At 45.0% G+C, this 17,778-nt stretch overlaps 1 protein-coding gene across 8 annotated transcripts in view; it reads left to right on the top strand.

Moving 5' to 3' along the window:
* CREBBP (CREB binding lysine acetyltransferase) overlaps positions 1 to 17,778 on the top strand; it is a 163,630-nt gene that overhangs the window by 60,842 nt on the left and 85,010 nt on the right. For all 8 annotated transcript variants that reach the window (XM_035266789.3, XM_078344542.1, XM_035266793.3 and 5 more), the window contains exon 3: positions 13,477 to 13,653. In XM_035266789.3, the coding sequence (XP_035122680.1) occupies positions 13,477 to 13,653 (177 nt within the window). The remainder of the gene's footprint in view (positions 1 to 13,476; positions 13,654 to 17,778) is intronic.

Below are 17,778 nucleotides of genomic sequence, written 5' to 3'. Positions count from 1 at the left end.
AGCTGGATGGCTTCTCATCCTGCCATTTTTTTATGGACATTTTGATTATTTTATTAGAGATGGATTTTGAAACTGCAAGATCCATGGCTCTCCAGGCCCCTCTCAGAGGTGTTTCACTCCATTTCTGTTCACGATGAGGTTGCAGAGCTGCAGCTGTTACCATGTGGCTATTACCGTGTCCACCTTTGCAGGCCCAGCTCTTGATCCCCTTCTTGGCCTCCCAGTCAGGACCCCTCTCCCTCTTCAAATGCCATTTAACAGTCTATGTTGGTGACACCTGTTAACAGCACATGTCTGATTTCCTTGTGGCTTGTGTGTCTTACCTTTGGCTTGGGTGAATATGGCCCTATGTGCGTCCCTACCGCACAGTACGTTCCTCCTGCAAGACCTGAACACGCTTCGCATTTCTAGATGAGTGCTTGTGTTGCCACAGCCTTTTCAACTTCCAGTGTCCTAAAGATAAGAGCATCACTACTGAAGAGAGCCGGGGGCAAGTGGTGATATGATAGCTGCCGAGCTGTCCCCTTGCTGGAAAGGTCTGCTGCTCGAATAGGCACTGTCCGACTAGAAGTGCGCCTTGTCATGGAAACTTGGGAACTAAATGCATTCAGGTCCATTCCTCATGCTCCAGTCTCTTGCTTGCTGCTCTCCAAAGCTCAGGCCAGGTAGATGAGGATGAAGGGGCATCCCTCACTGCCTGAACTTTGAAACAAAGAGTTTAAAACAGCAGGGATCATTGTACCTTTGTGGTACCAAGAGCCAACCATGGGATTTCTGAGGAGGAAAACCATAAGCTGTTAGATTCACTCATGGCTTTTTCTGTCCTGAGGAGGTGTCAGCCTCATGGCTTTTTCTGTCCTGAGGAGGTGTCAGCCTCGTTTGTTTCTGTTTTCTTTCCTCTGTGGCCATCCCTGCAGAGAGTGCTGGTCCTGTGCTGAGGCTCGTTGAAACTGTTCTCTGGCCACGTATATAAGGCATTAGAGCAAAGCCTGACAGGTTACAGCTACATTGTAACCAGGGCGAGTTTGATTTCATTTACCACTTAGCTGTAATCTCTACGACTATCAGTTTGATTTACCTAGTTTCATTCAGTGTTTAATGACGGTTTAATTTTTTTTTTTTTTTCGAGTTTTGCACTGTTGCCTAGGCTGGAGTGCAATGGCACAGTCTTGGCTCACTTCAACCACTACCTCCCAGGTTCAAGTGATACTCCTGCCTCAGCCTCCCCAGTAGCTGGGATTATAGGCCCTCATTCCCACGCCCAGATAATTTTTTGTATTTTTGGTAGAGATGTGTTTCACTATGTTGGGTAGGATGGTCTGGAACTCCTGACCTCATGATCCACCTGCCTCAGCCTCACAAAGTGCTGGGGTTTACAGGTGTGAGCTGCTGCGTCCGGCAACAGTTTAATATTTTAAATACAGGTTGTGCAACCTGACAGGGTTGTCTCGTCATTATGGGCAGTCAGAATGTTCGAGTAAAGAACGACTTTAAAAAACTACTTTTCCTCCTACTAATAAGTTAATGCTTTGTATAGAGATTTTGAGTCATATAAAGCATATTAAGAAAGAAGGTTGGGCACAGTGGCTCATGGCTGTAATCCCAGCACTTTGGGAGGCTGAGGCAGGTGGATCACAAGGTCAAGAGATTCAGACCTGGCCAACATGGTGAAATCCCATCTCTACTAAAAACACAAAAATTATCCAGGCATAGTGGTGCATGCCTGTAGTCCCAGCTGCTCGGGAGTCTGAGGCAGGAGAATTGCTTGAATCTGGGAGGCACAGGTTGCTGAGCCGAGATCATGCCACTGCACTCCAGTCTGGCGACAGAGCGAGACTCTGTCTCAAAAAAAAAAAAATATTAACAACATTTGCCTACAAGCCCTCCAGAGTAATCACTCTAAAATATTTTGGTGTTCTGTCCTCCTTGCTGTGTATAGGTGTGTGTTTTATGGCAATTATACATTTGTGTCCTTTTTTTCTTTTTGTAACTTAAAGGGCGCGTTTTCCCTGCCAGTAATCAGAGTGACCTCTGGGGTACCCGTGGTGCCTTATGTTGACCTCGCCCTCTCCCTCTTCCAGGTGCTTCCCATGCGTTCTCTCAGAACAAGGCACAGAGACAACAGCACACTGAGCCAGCTCCCCGCTCCCTCAGCGTCCTTCCCTGTTTTGTCTCCTCACTGACATCACCAATCAGGAAGAACAGCTATATTGAAGAGGATTTTACTTTGCCAATTATTACTTTTGTTAGGACTTTTTACACCTCAGCTTTTGGTAAGAGGTGGACGCACATAGTTTTGTTAACATCTGTCTTTGAGTGTGCTTTACACTTTTAGGGTTATGGCATTTAATAAGCTGAGCAAATCTTCCTTTAGCCTCTGCAGTCCTCTTGTCACTGAGGTCCAGGAGGCTTTCCATGAGGAGGTGACACAGAACCCTGAGGCATCCTTACATCGACTCCCAGGGCTCATCCCTCTAGCTGTTCTTCCTGCTCCCACAGTAGAGCTGACGGCCTGCCTGGTTTAAGAATTCATTCTGTTTTCCTGCCCCAAAGTAGCAGGGGAACACAGTCCTCTGAAATGTCAGCATTTGTTCTCCCTTAAGTTTACTAGAAATAGTAGGGCTGTCTGTCTTAAAGCCTTCTTTTGCATTCTTGGCGTCACTTTGCATCAGTGAGTGGATCGTAGATTCATGGAAAAAGGTGCTTCTCTGTCTTGCATGAGCGCTGTATGTGAAGGGTCTGGGGAAAACACCTGCTTCGTCAGGTGACTTACTGAGTCCCTCTGTCCCACTGTGCCATAGCTGGATTGCAGTGTAAATTAACTTTGTCTTTGTAAAGACTGGCTCCCCCCTTTTTTTTTTGGAGACAGTCTTGCTCTGTCATCCAGGCTTAGAGTGCAGTGGTGCAGTCGCGAATGCAACCTCTCTGTCCCGGGGTTCATGTGATTCTCCCACCTTAGCCTCCTGAGTAGCTGGGACTACAGGTGTATCCTGCCATGCCTGGCTAATTTTTGTATTTTTAGTAGAGATGGGGTTTTGCCGTGTTGGCCAGGCTGGTCTTAAACTCCTGACCTCAGGAGATCCACCCGCCTTGGCCTTCCAAAGTGCTGGGATTACAGGCATGGGCCATTGCGCTTGGCCAAGATTCAGTCTTTATAGAATAAAGTCTTTCTCATATTTTTTGTCATCTTTTCCTCTTTTCTTCTCTTTTTCCATTGCCCCTATGAAGTTGGCTTGGCTTGCCTTGAAAGGAATACTCAATCCTGAAGAGGCTACTCTTCTACCTAAAAAAAAAAAAAATTTAGGACTTAGAAGAATTAGAGGAAACAATGCGTTTAAGTTTTGTCGCCCTTTTCTTGGATCATTTTGCCTCAGATCAGCTGTTCTTTGTGTAAAACTCTCTGGGAAGTGGTGTTCAGGGTGTGGGGCTATGGAAGCCTGGTCTCTGGGGAATGGGGATGGCAGGACTTGCTCTGCGAGCTCCCCAGTCTCCTGGAAAGGCCGCTGGCCATCCACTCTGGGCCCCACAGGGAGCATTGCCGTGGTGAGGGCCTCCTCTGCAGACTCAGAGCCCTCAGTTGTCACTCACTGCTTCATCTCCCAGGAGTGCAGGCTTCTTATGAATCAAGCACTGATGGTTGGAAATCAAAAATGTCATCAGATTTTTAGAGTTAGAAAGAACTTTAAAGATCACCTAATAATAATCTAAATGCTTCCTATCTTACAGCTAAGGAAAATGAAGGGACCAAGAAGTTTGTCCCAGTTATAGGGCTGATTAGGGGCAGAAACAGGATTAGAAAGAGTTTCTCCAATGACCGTGGCCCATTATTTTTGCTTATGCATTAATGCGGACTGCACCCTGGGGAGCCAGCATCTCTTAACTGTGGGTACCTGCCAAGGTGTACCAACAGTATTAGGGTGCTGGTTTCACTGCGAGAAGTTTCTGGAGCAGTTGGGTGACTAACAGTGAGGATGCAGGCCAGTATTTCCACTCTTCTAAGTCACATCATTCTGGTCATGGCTGTGTGTGTGTGTGTGTGTGTGTGTGTGTGTGTGTGTACGTGTGTGTGTATGTCTATGTACAGTGGTTTAATTATGGATCACTACATTCTCAACCTCCTGGGTTCAAATAATCCTCCCAACTCAGCCTCCCAAATAGCTAATACTACAAGCATGCACCATCACACCTGGCTAATTATATTTTGTAGAGACGGGGTTCTCGCTTTGTTTCCCAGGTTAATCTCAGACCCCTGGCCCCGCCTTGGAGGATCTTATCCCAAGAAGATGAGGAATGCTTCTTGAAAGACATTATCCAAGTGAAATACAGTGAGAGTTGCTAAATACTTGTTACCAGTCTTCCAGTTAGGACTCAACCCTTCCAGGGCATATGTTCAGACCTGGGGGGTGTTTGTTTTCCTGAATTCATTCCAAGTTGGTGGTACATAAGAGTTTAATTGAGGGGGAAGGTGTGCGGCTCACCTGCCCAGGTGCTGTGGCCCCACTCTCCCGCCCCAGGTGCACCCTGGACAGCCGAGTGCTGTCTGTGGCACTGTAGTCAGTGTCGTGTTGTTTCTCCCTACTCTCTGTTTGCCAAGTTGCTGTACTGGAAGGATTCCAGGAGCAAGCGGGTGATGGCAGACAACTGAATGCAGTCATGTCTTTCCATGCAAACTGCTTTTCTTGGCTTTCTTCCAACAATGGTAGGTTGCCAAGAGAAAATGCTTTTGGCTTTACAAGTGATCTGGCCATAGTCTGGGTTAGTTCTGGTTCTTTATGTCATTGAAAACAATAAATATTTCTGGCCGTTACATTATTTAGCAAACTTTGCTCTTGACGTACGGAACTGTGTTGTTTTCTACACCTTCTATGAATTTGTGGTTTTAAGTGTATACTAGCATGTGGAGAAAGATGCTAAAAACTCCAGCTTAAAAAATATGTCAGGTTAGGCTGAAGCCACATCAAATGGAAGTTTGTTGCTGTGTCGTGGTGGCATATGAGTGATAGTTGCATCAATTTCTTTTTTCGTGGGAGTGTTCTTTCGTGTTCAGTTCTTCTATGTTTTGGTTTAAATTTCAGCCCAAGAATGTTAGGCTAGGGTATTTTGATCATATGTCATTATTGCTTGTGGTATATTTTAAGTTTCAGATAAACATCCTGAATTCATTGTTTTTAAAGCTGCAAAACAATGTAGAATGAAAACTGGAAACGCTTGTGATTCACTAGGACAATTGAAAAATAATGGCCTCTTCAGAATATTTCTACAAATAGCAAATGTACAAGATTGTTGTCGTCACGAGTGTTTCTCTGAAAATGTCTCATAATCAAATGCCAATAATTCCAGCTGGCCTTTCCCTACCATCCTTCATGTTGGAACCAATCTCCACCATCATACGTTCTCTGAAAAGCGTTCCTTTATTTCATTACTGCTTAAGTGTGGTCAGAGAGAAATTACATGTAGTGTAGAAAGATTCTTCCTAAAGCTGTCTCGCATCTCCTCACCCGTGGCACTCACTGTGCCAGCCGCTCATCTTAGTGCTTCACATATATGAACTTAATTGTCACACAACCCTTAGAGCTGGGGCTGTGGTCTCCACTTTATAGACGATAAAACCAAGGTGCAAAGAGGTTGAAGTAAATCCCTAACAAGTGGCAGAGCCACCATTCAGATATCCCCAGAGCCTACATAGTTGACCACAGTGGCATACTGCCTCTATGAGTGAAATTGTATTTTTGGCTGTGTTCCAGTTAGAAAAACTTTTTTTAAAAAAAAGCGGCATTGAGCTGCCTTTGGCCCATGGGCCTCACTTTGCCACTCTGTTTTTATAGACAGATCCCCTCTCTGTCCCAGGTACTGGTGTGGGACTGGTGAGCTTGAAGGAGACAGAGTTCCGTTAAGCAGGGTGGTGATAAGCCTCCACGCAAGGGCGAAGTCTCTAGCAGTGGCTTTGGGGAGCTTCTGCTGAGTTCTCAGGCTGATTTGGTGTGTCCCTGCGCTTTTGGGGGACCCTTTCCTCATCTTTGAAGTGGTAGATTTTAACTAGATAGTCTTACCTCTCCACTTGTCTTTGCATAGCGTGTTACTGAACATTATTTATTATTTTGGTTCCTTTTCTGGTATGTTTCTGATCAGAATCAGTGACCCCACCCCCACCCCTGCCCCAAAGCCCGCTTGCTGAGTGCTCTGCTGTGTAGTGTGGCTTGAGACTTGTCTTGAGATGTGAGGAAAACTGCTGAAGTAGTCAGCTGCTCCAAGAACAGCCTGAGTGGGCTCCTGTTTTTGCAGCAGCTGAGTAAACGGTGGCTCACACCTGTAATCCCAGCACTTTGGGAGGCCGAGGCAGGCAGATCACTTGAGCTCGGGAGTTTGAGACCAGCCTGGCCAACATGGTGAAACCTTGTCTCTATTAAAAATACAAAAATTAACCAGGCATAGTGGCACGCACTGTAATCCCAGCTACTCAGGAGGCTGAGGCGGGAAAATTGCTTGAACCAGGGAGGCAGGGGTTGCAGTGAGCTAGGAGCACTACAGTCTAGCCTGGGGGATAGAGTGAGACTCCGTCTAAAAAAAAAAAAAAAAGAACCCAAACATCAAACTCAGCACTTGTTGCCACTGAGAATTTCTGACGGCCTGGTCGACTCTAGGTCAAGTCCTGTGTGCCAGTGCATTTCTGGCCATCCTCCTCCCCCCACAACCCCTCATTGATCACTTGGTGGCCCTGTCAGGTATGTAGCTCATAAGTGGGTATGGGCAACCCCTTCTTGTGAGTGTGCACTTCCAAAGGACATTTGGCGATGAAAACTGGGGGAGTGGTTGTTTTTATGAGTGATTGATATCTCTGGAATTGGACTATTACTTGAAAAGACTCCCACGTGTAGCTAGCTCAGGGTTGTATGAGATCAGGAACTAGCTTGCCCTTCCCTGAAAATGGGGGGCATGGAGGGAGTTTCCTTCCCCCCAGGGCAGGTGTTCTTAATCTTTAGGAGATCTTAGGGTGTCCCTCAGAAATGAACATCACACAGAATTGTGAACAATTGCCCACTTCAATCCTCCCTCCCCTGCCCCCATGGACTGCCTGGCTCATTGCCACGTCCCATGGAGTTTGGCCTGTGGATGGTGGGAAAGGGGCTGTAACTTGTGTTGGCCTTAAGTGCAAAGAACATGTTTCTCTGACCTTGTTCAACAGAGGAGCAAGAAAATGAGTGCTTGGCTTTCTACTATTGTAGAAAACCTGTTCTGGGGAGAAAGTTGTATTTTGATGATTTCTTCTATAACCTTTCAGTCTAAACTCCTTTTCAGTACTAGGAGTTTTTCTGGAGATATTGATGGACTTGACCTAACTTTTCTCTCTCCTTAAACCCCTTAATTACTTCTTGGATTTCTGTTTACTACCTTATTTACGAGACTAGATCTCACTTGAGAAGGGGAGTTAGGTGAGTAGTAGAGGTATTCTCCTGGTTAGTGAATAGAGAGAAATTTTCTGTTCTTTGTGAGCCTGGAGCTTGTTTTCTTATTAATGTTTTGATAGCTGTCATATTGTTGCAAGGCGAAAATGATAGTATTTGTTCCACCCACTGAGGTAAACAGAGGAGGCTGTTGGCAGCCAGCGGTGACCATGGAGGCTGATGGGTCCATAATTCAGTGTGCAAGTGGAAAGCTCTTGGGTTCGGGCATGACAGATAATCCTCTAGAGCTGTGTTGTTCTTTGTACTTTCCATGGTACCTGTGTCTGCTGGAGTAGATGGACAGTCACAGTCTACCTTTCCTTCTTCTGTGTTCATGATGGTCACTCACCTTCTTGCCAGACACCTCAGGGCCACAGCAGCAGGACGTGTTGGATGGGTTGGACTCAGCACCAGGATCTGCTGCGGGTGCCTTTTTGTGTTGTTCTCCGGTTTTGAGGGGAGCGTAAAGAGGAATTTCCTCATCAGAGTTCACTGCAGTCATGTTAAGGGGAATCCAGTGTCATCCCCATTCTTTGTTGGTGGCAGTGGTTGGAATTGGGGAAACCTCATGATCGGCTTCAGTGTTCTTCTTGTCATACACAGGGACTGTGGTTTACATATTTTTACTCTCTGAATGAAGTGATAGAAAACAGAAGTAGATTCTCAAACAGTTAGTTGATTGATACACTTGGTCACAGTGCTTTTTCATGGGAAACCTGGGAGAGCTGTGAGGCATTATTTAATTTAGTTTCATTATGGAAGTGCCTATTCTTTTTTAGGTACTTACTGTAGTTAACTTTTCCTATTTTCTGAGATTAAACTTGAATTAAATGCTTAAAGGAGTTCTGTTAGGAAGAAAGTAAAAGAGACTTGTAACATGTATGGACTGTTGTTGGATGAGGCAAAATATATTTTATGGGTTTTAATTTGTTAATAAATTTACTATTAACTGAACATATATTATATTAACTGAAATATATTAATTTTACTATTAGCCTATTCTGTTCTGTTCTTAAAAGAGTATATGGAATACAAAAAAAATGAGTACGACTTTGTATTTGCTAGCACAACAGGTGACTAGTCAAAAATCATTTAATTGTATATTTTTAATGAAAGAGTGTAATTGGATTGTTTATAACACAAAGGATAAATGCTTGAGATGATGGAGACCCCATTTACCCTGACATGATTATTACACAGTGCATGCCTGTTAAAAAAAAAATCTTATATAACCCATAAATATATATACCTACTATGTATACCCCCAAAATTAAAAATGAAAAAACTTTTAAAGATTATATAGAGGTTATCTAGCAGCTTTAAATGAAATCCTGAAGAGTCTCCATTGAAAATTTTTTTTTTTTTTTTTAAATACAGTCTCCCTCTGTCACCCAGGCTAGAGTACAGTGGCAAGATCTTGGCTCACTGCAGTTTCTGCCTCCCGGGTTCAAGCAGTTCTCCTGCCTCAACCTGGATTACAGGCACACACAACCATGTCCGGCTAATTGTTGTGTTTTTAATAGAGGTAGGGTTTCACCATGTTGGTGAGGCTGGTTTCTAACTGCTGACCTCAAGTGACCTGCCTGCCTCAACCTCCCAAAGTGCTAGGATTGCAGCCATGAACGCCCAGCCTACTTAATTGTTATTAAGTAACTGTTAGGAAGTTAAAAGAAATATGTAGGTTTTTGTTATTTAGAATTATACATCTTGATTTTAGTATTTCATTTGGAGTATTGGTTCTAAAAAGTATGTGTTAGTCTAGACTTGGGGACTGCAATGCTCCGTTTGATCAATGGAGAATAGATACATATTAGGAATTTAGAAATCTAGAATCTCTAGAAGCAGATGATTTTTATCCAGAACTGCAGCCTAGAACTGGTGCATGACTCTTGAGTTCTGCCAGAAGATGGTTTGGCACCAGGAGGTAGCCTTGCTTGGCAATGAGCAGTGAGCCTGTGGGAGAACGCACCTCTTTGGCCTGGCTATTAACTTATTCTGACAACGAGAGGCTGGGGCTGGTCCTGGGGCCAGGGTTTTGAACCCTAACCTCCTGTATATAGCCTGGGTTTTGTTTGTTTTTGTCATAGCCTAAGGACAGGATATTTCCTCTATTATTATTATTTTTTATTTATTTATTTATTGAGATGGAGTCTCCCCCTGTTGCCCAAGCTGAAATGCTGTGGCATGATCTTGGCTCACTGCAACCTCCACCTCCTGGGTTCACGCGATTCTCTTACCTCAGCCTCTCGAATAGCTGGGATTACAGGCACACACCGCCACTCCCGGCTAATTTTTGTATTTTTAGTAGAGACAGGGTTTCACCTCATTGGCCAGGATGGTCTTGATCTCTTGACCTCATGATCCGCCCACCCCTTGGCCTCCCAAAACGCTGGGATTACAGGCATGAGCCACCACGCCTGGCCATTTTCCCCTATTTTTAAGAATTGTATAGATCCCTATGAGCTGCACATTCCTTACACGCTGTTCATGATCTTTGACTTGAAATGTTTTTTACCTTGTAAGAATCAAGGTAAAAACTTGAGACTGTTTCCTTCAATTTGTTACCTGATGGCCAAGAAGAAAAGGTGCAAACATATTTCCTGATGAAACCTGTGAGAGCACTTCAGAACACTGGGTTACCCTTTGAAATTGACCAGTTATGGCCAGGCACAGTGGCTCACACCTTTAATCCCAACACTTTGGGAGGCTTGAGTCTTATGGATCACTTGAGGCCAGGAGTTCGAGATCAGCCTGGCCAACATGACAAAACTCTTCTCTACTGTAAAACACAAAAATTTGCTGGGTGTGTTGGCCCATGCCTGTAATCCCAACTACTTGGGAGGCTGAGACACGAGAATTGCTTGAATCTGGGAGGTGGAGGTTACAGTGGGTTGAGATTGTGCCACTACACTCCAGCCTAGGCAACAGAATGAGATTGTCTCAAAAACAAAAACACAAAAATCCCAAATTGGCCAGTTAGAAAAGGGCCCCAGAGTGTAGCCAGGCAAGTATTACCCACCTGACCACACACGTCTACCTCATGTTCACTTTGGCAAGGCTATCTTAGGAAAATAGTCAAAATGTCTAGGAAGTTTTGGAAATTTCTGAAGCAAGTCAGGTGAACTTTGAGATCCATGGGACCCCTTTCAGAGTGCGCTGGCCTCTTGGTACTTAGGTCCCCTCTTCTCTGGGGCCAGGGTGCCTGGGCATTTGGAGTGTGAGGAAGATGGTTACCTGTACCCTTCCCCACCGCATTAACCTCCCACCCGCTTTGGTTTGTCAGTACTGGGCCTAATTAATTAGAAACTTCCAAAAGATGTTGATTTTTGTCTGTTTGTCAAATTGAGGTGTGAGCTCCATAACAAGTTGGAAATACGTCTATACAGCCTCAGAACTGGGCTTGGCTCATGGCAGGTATTTGGTGAATAACCGGCGACTTCAAGGACGGATTGATCGAGGGAAAATGAATGCATGTGTTCTGTCATATTTTGTCCAAAGTGAGAAATTTAGGAACTAGAGAAAAAAAAAAGATGTATTTTTTGTTGTTCAAGTTCTTGTATTCAGATTCTAGGCTTCTAAGAACAGTGTTTCAGCATTTTGATTATATCTAATAAGACAAATTCTGAGAGTGGTAATTGCTCCATGGAATTAATTTAGTGGAGTCGTTTCTGAAAATTTAAATTCCTGCTTCAATTAAGTTTCAGATGACAATTGAAGGAAGCTTCTTGCAAATCAGAAATGCCCTTAGTATTTATTGAGCTACCATCTCACCTTGATTAAGTCATTTGAGCTTGAAGTTGAGACTGGTTTGTGGACTCGGTGAAGAATTAGTGTCTCAGTTCACTTAAGTAGAACACCTAATGGAGGCTTGAAAGTGATTGCTTTCAAAAAGGTGAGAAATGTCTCCTGTGAGGACTACATGTGGAAGGAAGTCACCTGTGTATGAAATGCACAGAACTAGAGATTTCTGGTTATACTCCTTTGGTTTTTATTTGTGTTTTTGTACAGGCATTTCAGCAGAAAGGGTCAGTTATGTTGAGTGTTGATTTGTTTGTAGTCTAGACTTTTAGAGCTGAAAGAAGTAATATGATCCATCTTGTTCAAGACACTCATCTTACAGGTGAGGAGATTGAAATCCATAGAGGGAATGTAAGTTACCCAGAGTGGACGTGCTGGCATGGCAGTTACTGTGTGAGGCTGATGGAGAGAACTGAGCTATGATTTCTTGACTGGAAACTCACCCCTGGAGGTTTTCCCTATGCGGGGACCTTCCCAGTACATCAGATGGACCGCTACACCAGAAAGGCAGAGTTCACAATAAACAGCAGGTGGAATATTAGAGCTTTGTGAAAAAGCAAAGACAGGCAGCCCAGGCATCCAGTTTCTTAATTAGTCTTTGTTGCTTCACAGGGAGAAAGGTAAGCCCTGGGATATTGCCGTGGCGATTCCTGAGTTTACCTGTGGAGGCTGGAGCTGGGGGTCTTTAGGGAACCTGGCGTACGTCTATTGATGGAAAGAATACCAGTTGGTTGCAGGCCCTCGCGGAAGCATAGCTGAGGGTTCCTCCTTCCTTTTCCTCACTTTATCTACTATATATTTGATTTCAGTTCACTTTAATTTTGTAAAAACTTTATTATGGAAAATTTTAGGCCATGCGCAGTGGCTCACGGCTGTCATCCCAGAACTTTGGGAGGCCAAGGCAGGCAGATCACCAGGAGTTTGAGACCAGCCTGGCCAACGTGGTGAAACCTTGTCTCTACTAAAAATATAAAAATTAGCTGGGCTTGGTGGCACGAGCCCATAATTGCAGCTACTCTGGAGGCTGAAGCAGGAGAATCGCTTAAAACTGGGAGGCAGAGGTTTCAGTGAGCCAAGATCACGCTCCTGCACTCCATCCTGGGTGACAGAGTGAGACACTGTCTCCAAAAAGAAAAAAAAAAGTAAATTTTACACATGTACAATGGTAGAGAGGGTACCATAACTTCTGTGTACCAATCGCCTACTGATTGGTTAGTGATTATTAGTACTTTACCAGGCTCTCTCCATCTAGGGCCTTTTCCCTTCACCTCTTCCTGCCTCAGTGGATTAGAGGGGACTCTTAAGCAACTCAGGGGCTAAGGGTGCTGACTCTGCTCAGTTGAAAATCTGCTTATAATCTTTTGACTCCCTAAAAGCTTAACTACTACTAATCCCCTGCTGTTGATCGGAAGCCTTACCAATAACATATACAATTGCTTGCCACAAATTTCATGTTTTATGTATTATATACTGTATTTTCACAGTGAAGTAGGCTAGAGAAAAGAAAATGTTATTAGGAAAACCATAAGAAAGAGAAAATACATGTACCATTCATTAAGTGAAAGTAGGTCATCAAGGTCTTCATTCTCGTAGTCTTCACGTTGAGTAGATTCAGGAGGACGAGGAGGGACTAGTCTTGATTTCTTGCGTAGCAGAGGCTGAGGAGGTTATAGGGGAGCTGGAGAGATTGAAGAAACGTTCCAGTGGACCCATGCAGTTCACACTCATGTCGTTCATGGGTCAAATGTATTTTGAAGGAGATCCCAGGTGTTGCATCATTTCATTGCCAATATTGCCACTGTGTGTTTTGAACTATGAAAACTTGGTTCAAATCTGATGGGGAACCTAACAAAAACTAGATTCTTAAGGAGTAATTAAGGAGAAAACTGAAAGAATTCTCCTTGAGCAGCAGCTTTGGAAGATTTTGTTTTCCAAATGACTTTCTTCGGGCGTTGGCGCATTGCTGGGGCAAGAGGGGTTGAGTGAGGAGAGTGGCTGAGGGTAGGGGAAACAGCTCAGCTTCTTAGGGAATGGGGTTTTAGGGTGAGGGGAGAGTGGCTGCTAGGAGCAGCTTCATGAGCCTTCTTTCTGGAGCATGTGAACCTGATAATGAACCTTGAATTGATCATTGCATTTATCATTTCTATTTCATAGGAAACCATGTGAGCCTTTCCCAGGCCCTTCATTTTGTATGTGACTGCATCACCACAGTTGATATTACCTCTTTTTGTTTCAGATGGGAATAACTGGGAACACAAGTCCGTTTGGACAGCCCTTTAGTCAAGCTGGAGGGCAGCCAATGGGAGCCACTGGAGTGAACCCCCAGTTAGCCAGCAAACAGAGCATGGTCAACAGTTTGCCCACCTTCCCTACAGACATCAAGAATACTTCAGTCACCAACGTGCCAAATATGGTAAGTTACCCTTGGCTCTCAGTGCTGTGGCTCCCCAGGGGGTGCCGTGGTCTGTGGATTTTTATCATGCTCACAGTGAACATCTATAGCTAAAAATGTGTCAGTAGGTGATAGGAAGAGAGCCCAGATTTCTCATGAGTCTCGCTCTGAATGAGTTTAACATCTTCTGTGGTGAGCTAGCAACAGGAGAGACAGGTGAGGGTGATTCAGCCGCTCCTCCCAGGCTTCCTTTGTTGATGGAGAGAATTCATGTACATGAATCACTTTACCTTTCTCTCCAGAATGATGAGACCCAGAGAGACTGGTTTTTCCTATACTTCCTGTTTGTTAGTGGGTTGATGATATCAGTAGAAGCCCATTGATTTGTGTTACTGTCAGATGAAGGACATTTGTTTTCGAGGATGATACTCTGTTGATGAGATGCGTATTAATGTCTTACACGATCGGTGATTCCACGTGTCTTTATCCTCTCTCAGGTTTCCCATCTATAAAACAGGAACTGTTCTTATCACTTCTGAGCCTGATGAACCAAGATATTCATGAGAAAGTATCTCCTTTTGTACCACGAAATAATAGAATCTCTTTTATTTCAAAACACTGAGGGGAGTGCATTCTTTTGTCTGGCTTCTCTTGCTCACCCCAGCTGCTGCGTGTCTGGTGTGCCCTTGGTGGGTGAAGACCACAGGCAGCCAACTCTCCCCCTGTGCTTGTTGCTGGGAGCCTCACCTTCCCAGCCCTGTGCTTGTTGCTGGGACCCACACCTTCCCAGCCACTGTTCACCTGTTTCTGCAGTAGTGATTTGGGAAGATCACAAGAAGGAGGATTATGTGTTTAGAAAAGGTTGCTTTTTGACTTCCGTGTTTTACACTTTTTATTTTGAAGTATTTGTTGTAAGACAGTACAGAGAATTCCTGTATATCCTTCATCTCATCCAGCTTCCTCTGATGCATTTTCTATAACCTTGGTCATTTTTCAAACTAAGAAATCAACATTGCTTACAGTACTTAGAAGATTTGAGGCTGTCAGAAAGCAGAGAGAGCCAGATTTGTTTCTCTTCTTGTTTGATAAAATCAGGAAATGGGAATAATGGGGTGTCCTGTCAGGTGCTGGCTCCCTGCTATATGGTACCTCCATTTAAAAAGGTGGTTGGGGCCATGCACAGTGGCTCACACCTGTAATCCCAGCACTTCGGGAGATTGAGGCAGGTAGATCATGAGGTCAGGAGATCGAGAACATCCTGGCTAACACGGTGAAAACCCATCTCTACTAAAAGTATAAAAAACTAACCAGGTGTGTTGGCACGTTCCTGTAGTCCCAGCTGCTCGGAAGGCTCAGGCAGGAGAATTGCTTGAACCTGGGAGATGGAGATTTCAGTGAGCCGAGATTGGGCCACTATGCTCTAGCTTGGGTGACAGAGTGAGACTCTGTCTCAAAAAAAAAAAAAAAAATTCTAGACACAGGTCAACAAGCTTCGGGGGTAAAAAATGGTTGGGTATGTACAAGTAACAAATCTTGTTTTTAAAACTATGAAAACAACCTAAAGTTCTTATGACTTCTTTATTTCTTCTGACAGTCCCCTTATAACTTTCCTTCATCTGCTCCTTTCTTTCTAGAACTTTTTGTTGCCAGGACTGTCCTGTTCCTGACAGCACAGGTCCAGAACCCAAAATGGAGCCCAGAGGTCCCTGGGTCAGCCCCTCAAGTTCAGGGAGCAGCACTGACCTCTGTAATGCTGGGCTCTGGCACCACACACATCCTTTTCTCTCCTGCACTTCCTTTTCCAGTCCTCACCGAAAGGACAGTAGTGTGGACTCTGGAGTTGGCTGTCATTAGTTGTGCCTGCTCAGTAACCAGGCTTCAGAGTGAAAGCATTTGCTTTTTCTAAGACTCCTGTGTTTTATAGTCCGGGAAGTCCTGACCTAACATTTTCCTCCCTTTCCTCTTTTAAAATATTCTCCTGCCCCACATCCCCATCCCCTCTCCTTTATCCACAGCTTAGTGACAGAATCTCTTTGCTCTGGGCCCCTCTGCTGCCTCTACTGCTGCTCCAGAGAGCTGAACTTGCCAGATGTGGTGCGCTTGTCAAGGGCAGATTAGGCTGGGACTACAAAGAGGCTTTTCCTTCCCTTCACCTGCAGCAGGGCTGGAGCCCTTTGGTCTGGGACAGGCTCCCCTTTGCCTCTGCACCAATGGCAATTCTCTGTTGTGGGGTAGGTGTGCCCCGCAGGATGTTGGGCAGCATCCCTGGCACTACCCACTGGGTGCTCACAACCTTCTCCCCTAAGCCATGACAACCAAAAATGGCTCTGGGCACCAACATACATTCCCCAGGGCATATTCACCCCGAATTGAAAACTGCTCTGGAGAATAATTAGGAGAAGCAGTAGCAACAACATCTCATCCTTTTGCCTGTCTTCCAGACGTCTGGAAGTAGAACCACTTCTCTTCCTCTCTGCCTGTCTTTCTCTCTCCCTCCCCCTCCCTTTCCTTCCTTTCATCGCCCCTCTTGCTCCCTGCCCCAACCCCTCTCTTCCTCTGTCTCTCCCTCTGTCTGGTCTTCTCAGGGTCATGGTAAACTGAGAAAGCCTATTTGTTCATGGGAACTGCATCGCTTGCCTGGTGGTCACTGTCTCACGAGAACCCCTGTGGACTTTGAGACACATCCACAGATGTCTGATGGGGGTAAACTGAATGACACCACTGACCCTAGAGGGGACAGATCAGGTTGAGCTGTGCCCATATGTGCCTTTGTGAGGCAGCGTGACCCAGGAACTGTCTTCAGTTCTCCACATAGCATTGATAGGAACCAGAGGGGACTGTTGGGAAAGTGGGGTACCAGCACATATGGTCTCCTCGACATCGTTCTAGGTAATTTTTACCCTATATCTGCAATAGCCTCTTGAGAGACATCATTCCAGGTCCCATTTTACAGCTGAGCAAGTTGAGACTCTGAAGGGTTTGGATTGTTCAAAGCTTTGTAGCTTCCTGTTTGCAAAGCATAATTAAAACTGTTCAATATGTCCTGAGATCACATTTTTGCAGCCCTGAGCCTGCAAGGAATGCTTCACCATCCCGTGCTTACACGGTTTGTCTGCAGTTCCTCAAATGCGTTTTGTGGTCCTTTTGAATTTTCAAAATTATACCTGGCCTCAAAACTGACAGACTTTTGCACAGTGAGGGTAAGCACTTAAAAAGAAATCTAAGTCTGTTTAGTGAAAAAGATAAAAATATGAAGTGTCTACCACATTTGCATTTACTGTCATGCTTTGGGGGGGTACCCAACTATTTGGTGTCCCAAACATGGTCTCCAGTGTGAAATCACTTGGTGCCTTCTGGAGCTCTTTGCTGGAGTGATTTAGCCATGTGGTCATGGGTCAGGGAGCTCTCGTTCCTCTCATCTCCTAATTTCTATAGGAGTCCAACATTACTGGGTAGCACTGAGGAAGGGAAGGATGTGATCATTCGATTGATTGGTCACATGCATTGAAAGCCTTTTGTGGGCTCAGGTGCTGGAATCAGCTCCCAGAAGGCAACTGGGAGTGACACAGAGCTCACCCTGCTTTTGTGAAAGGGAGGACGTAGTGGCCAGGGAAAACAAATCGTTACAGACTGCTCCAAGAGGTTTGAGTAGCATGTGGTGGTTCAGATTGACATGGGACCTCCTTAGTTGGAGCTATCAGAGGCGGCCACATTGAGGAAGATTTAAAGGCAAGATTGGAAGGTTGAGAAGAAGCCACAGAGATGCCAGGGTACTGGGAGAACACTGGCTTGCATAGGAACTGGTGGAAGTCCAGAAAGGCCACTCATGAGGGAAGGGAGCATGGCGTGAGTAGAAGTTGAGGGCTGAGCAGGAACCAGCTCAGGTGGGTCATGGAGGTAAGGTGGGCCATCGGCTTACAGGGTAGGGTGTGATGCAGGAAGTTGAAGACACGTCAGTTGAGTGAGGAGGAGAAGCAAAGGGTGGTCCTTCTGGAAGCAGAACCCACCTGATTCCTGATGACATTTTGCTTAAGCTTTGGATTGGGCTTTCTGCCATTTTCACAGATCACTGTGTAGAAGTGGGACACATCTTGGACTGAGAACATTCAGTGACCAGAGGCGCCTCATCTTCAGGTTCTCCCACAA

The sequence above is a fragment of the Callithrix jacchus genome, chromosome 12, assembly GCF_049354715.1.
Source record: "Callithrix jacchus isolate 240 chromosome 12, calJac240_pri, whole genome shotgun sequence".
NCBI lineage: Eukaryota > Metazoa > Chordata > Mammalia > Primates > Cebidae > Callithrix > Callithrix jacchus.
The sequence above is the reverse complement of the archived record's forward strand: the minus strand, read 5'-3'. Positions and strand labels throughout refer to the sequence as shown.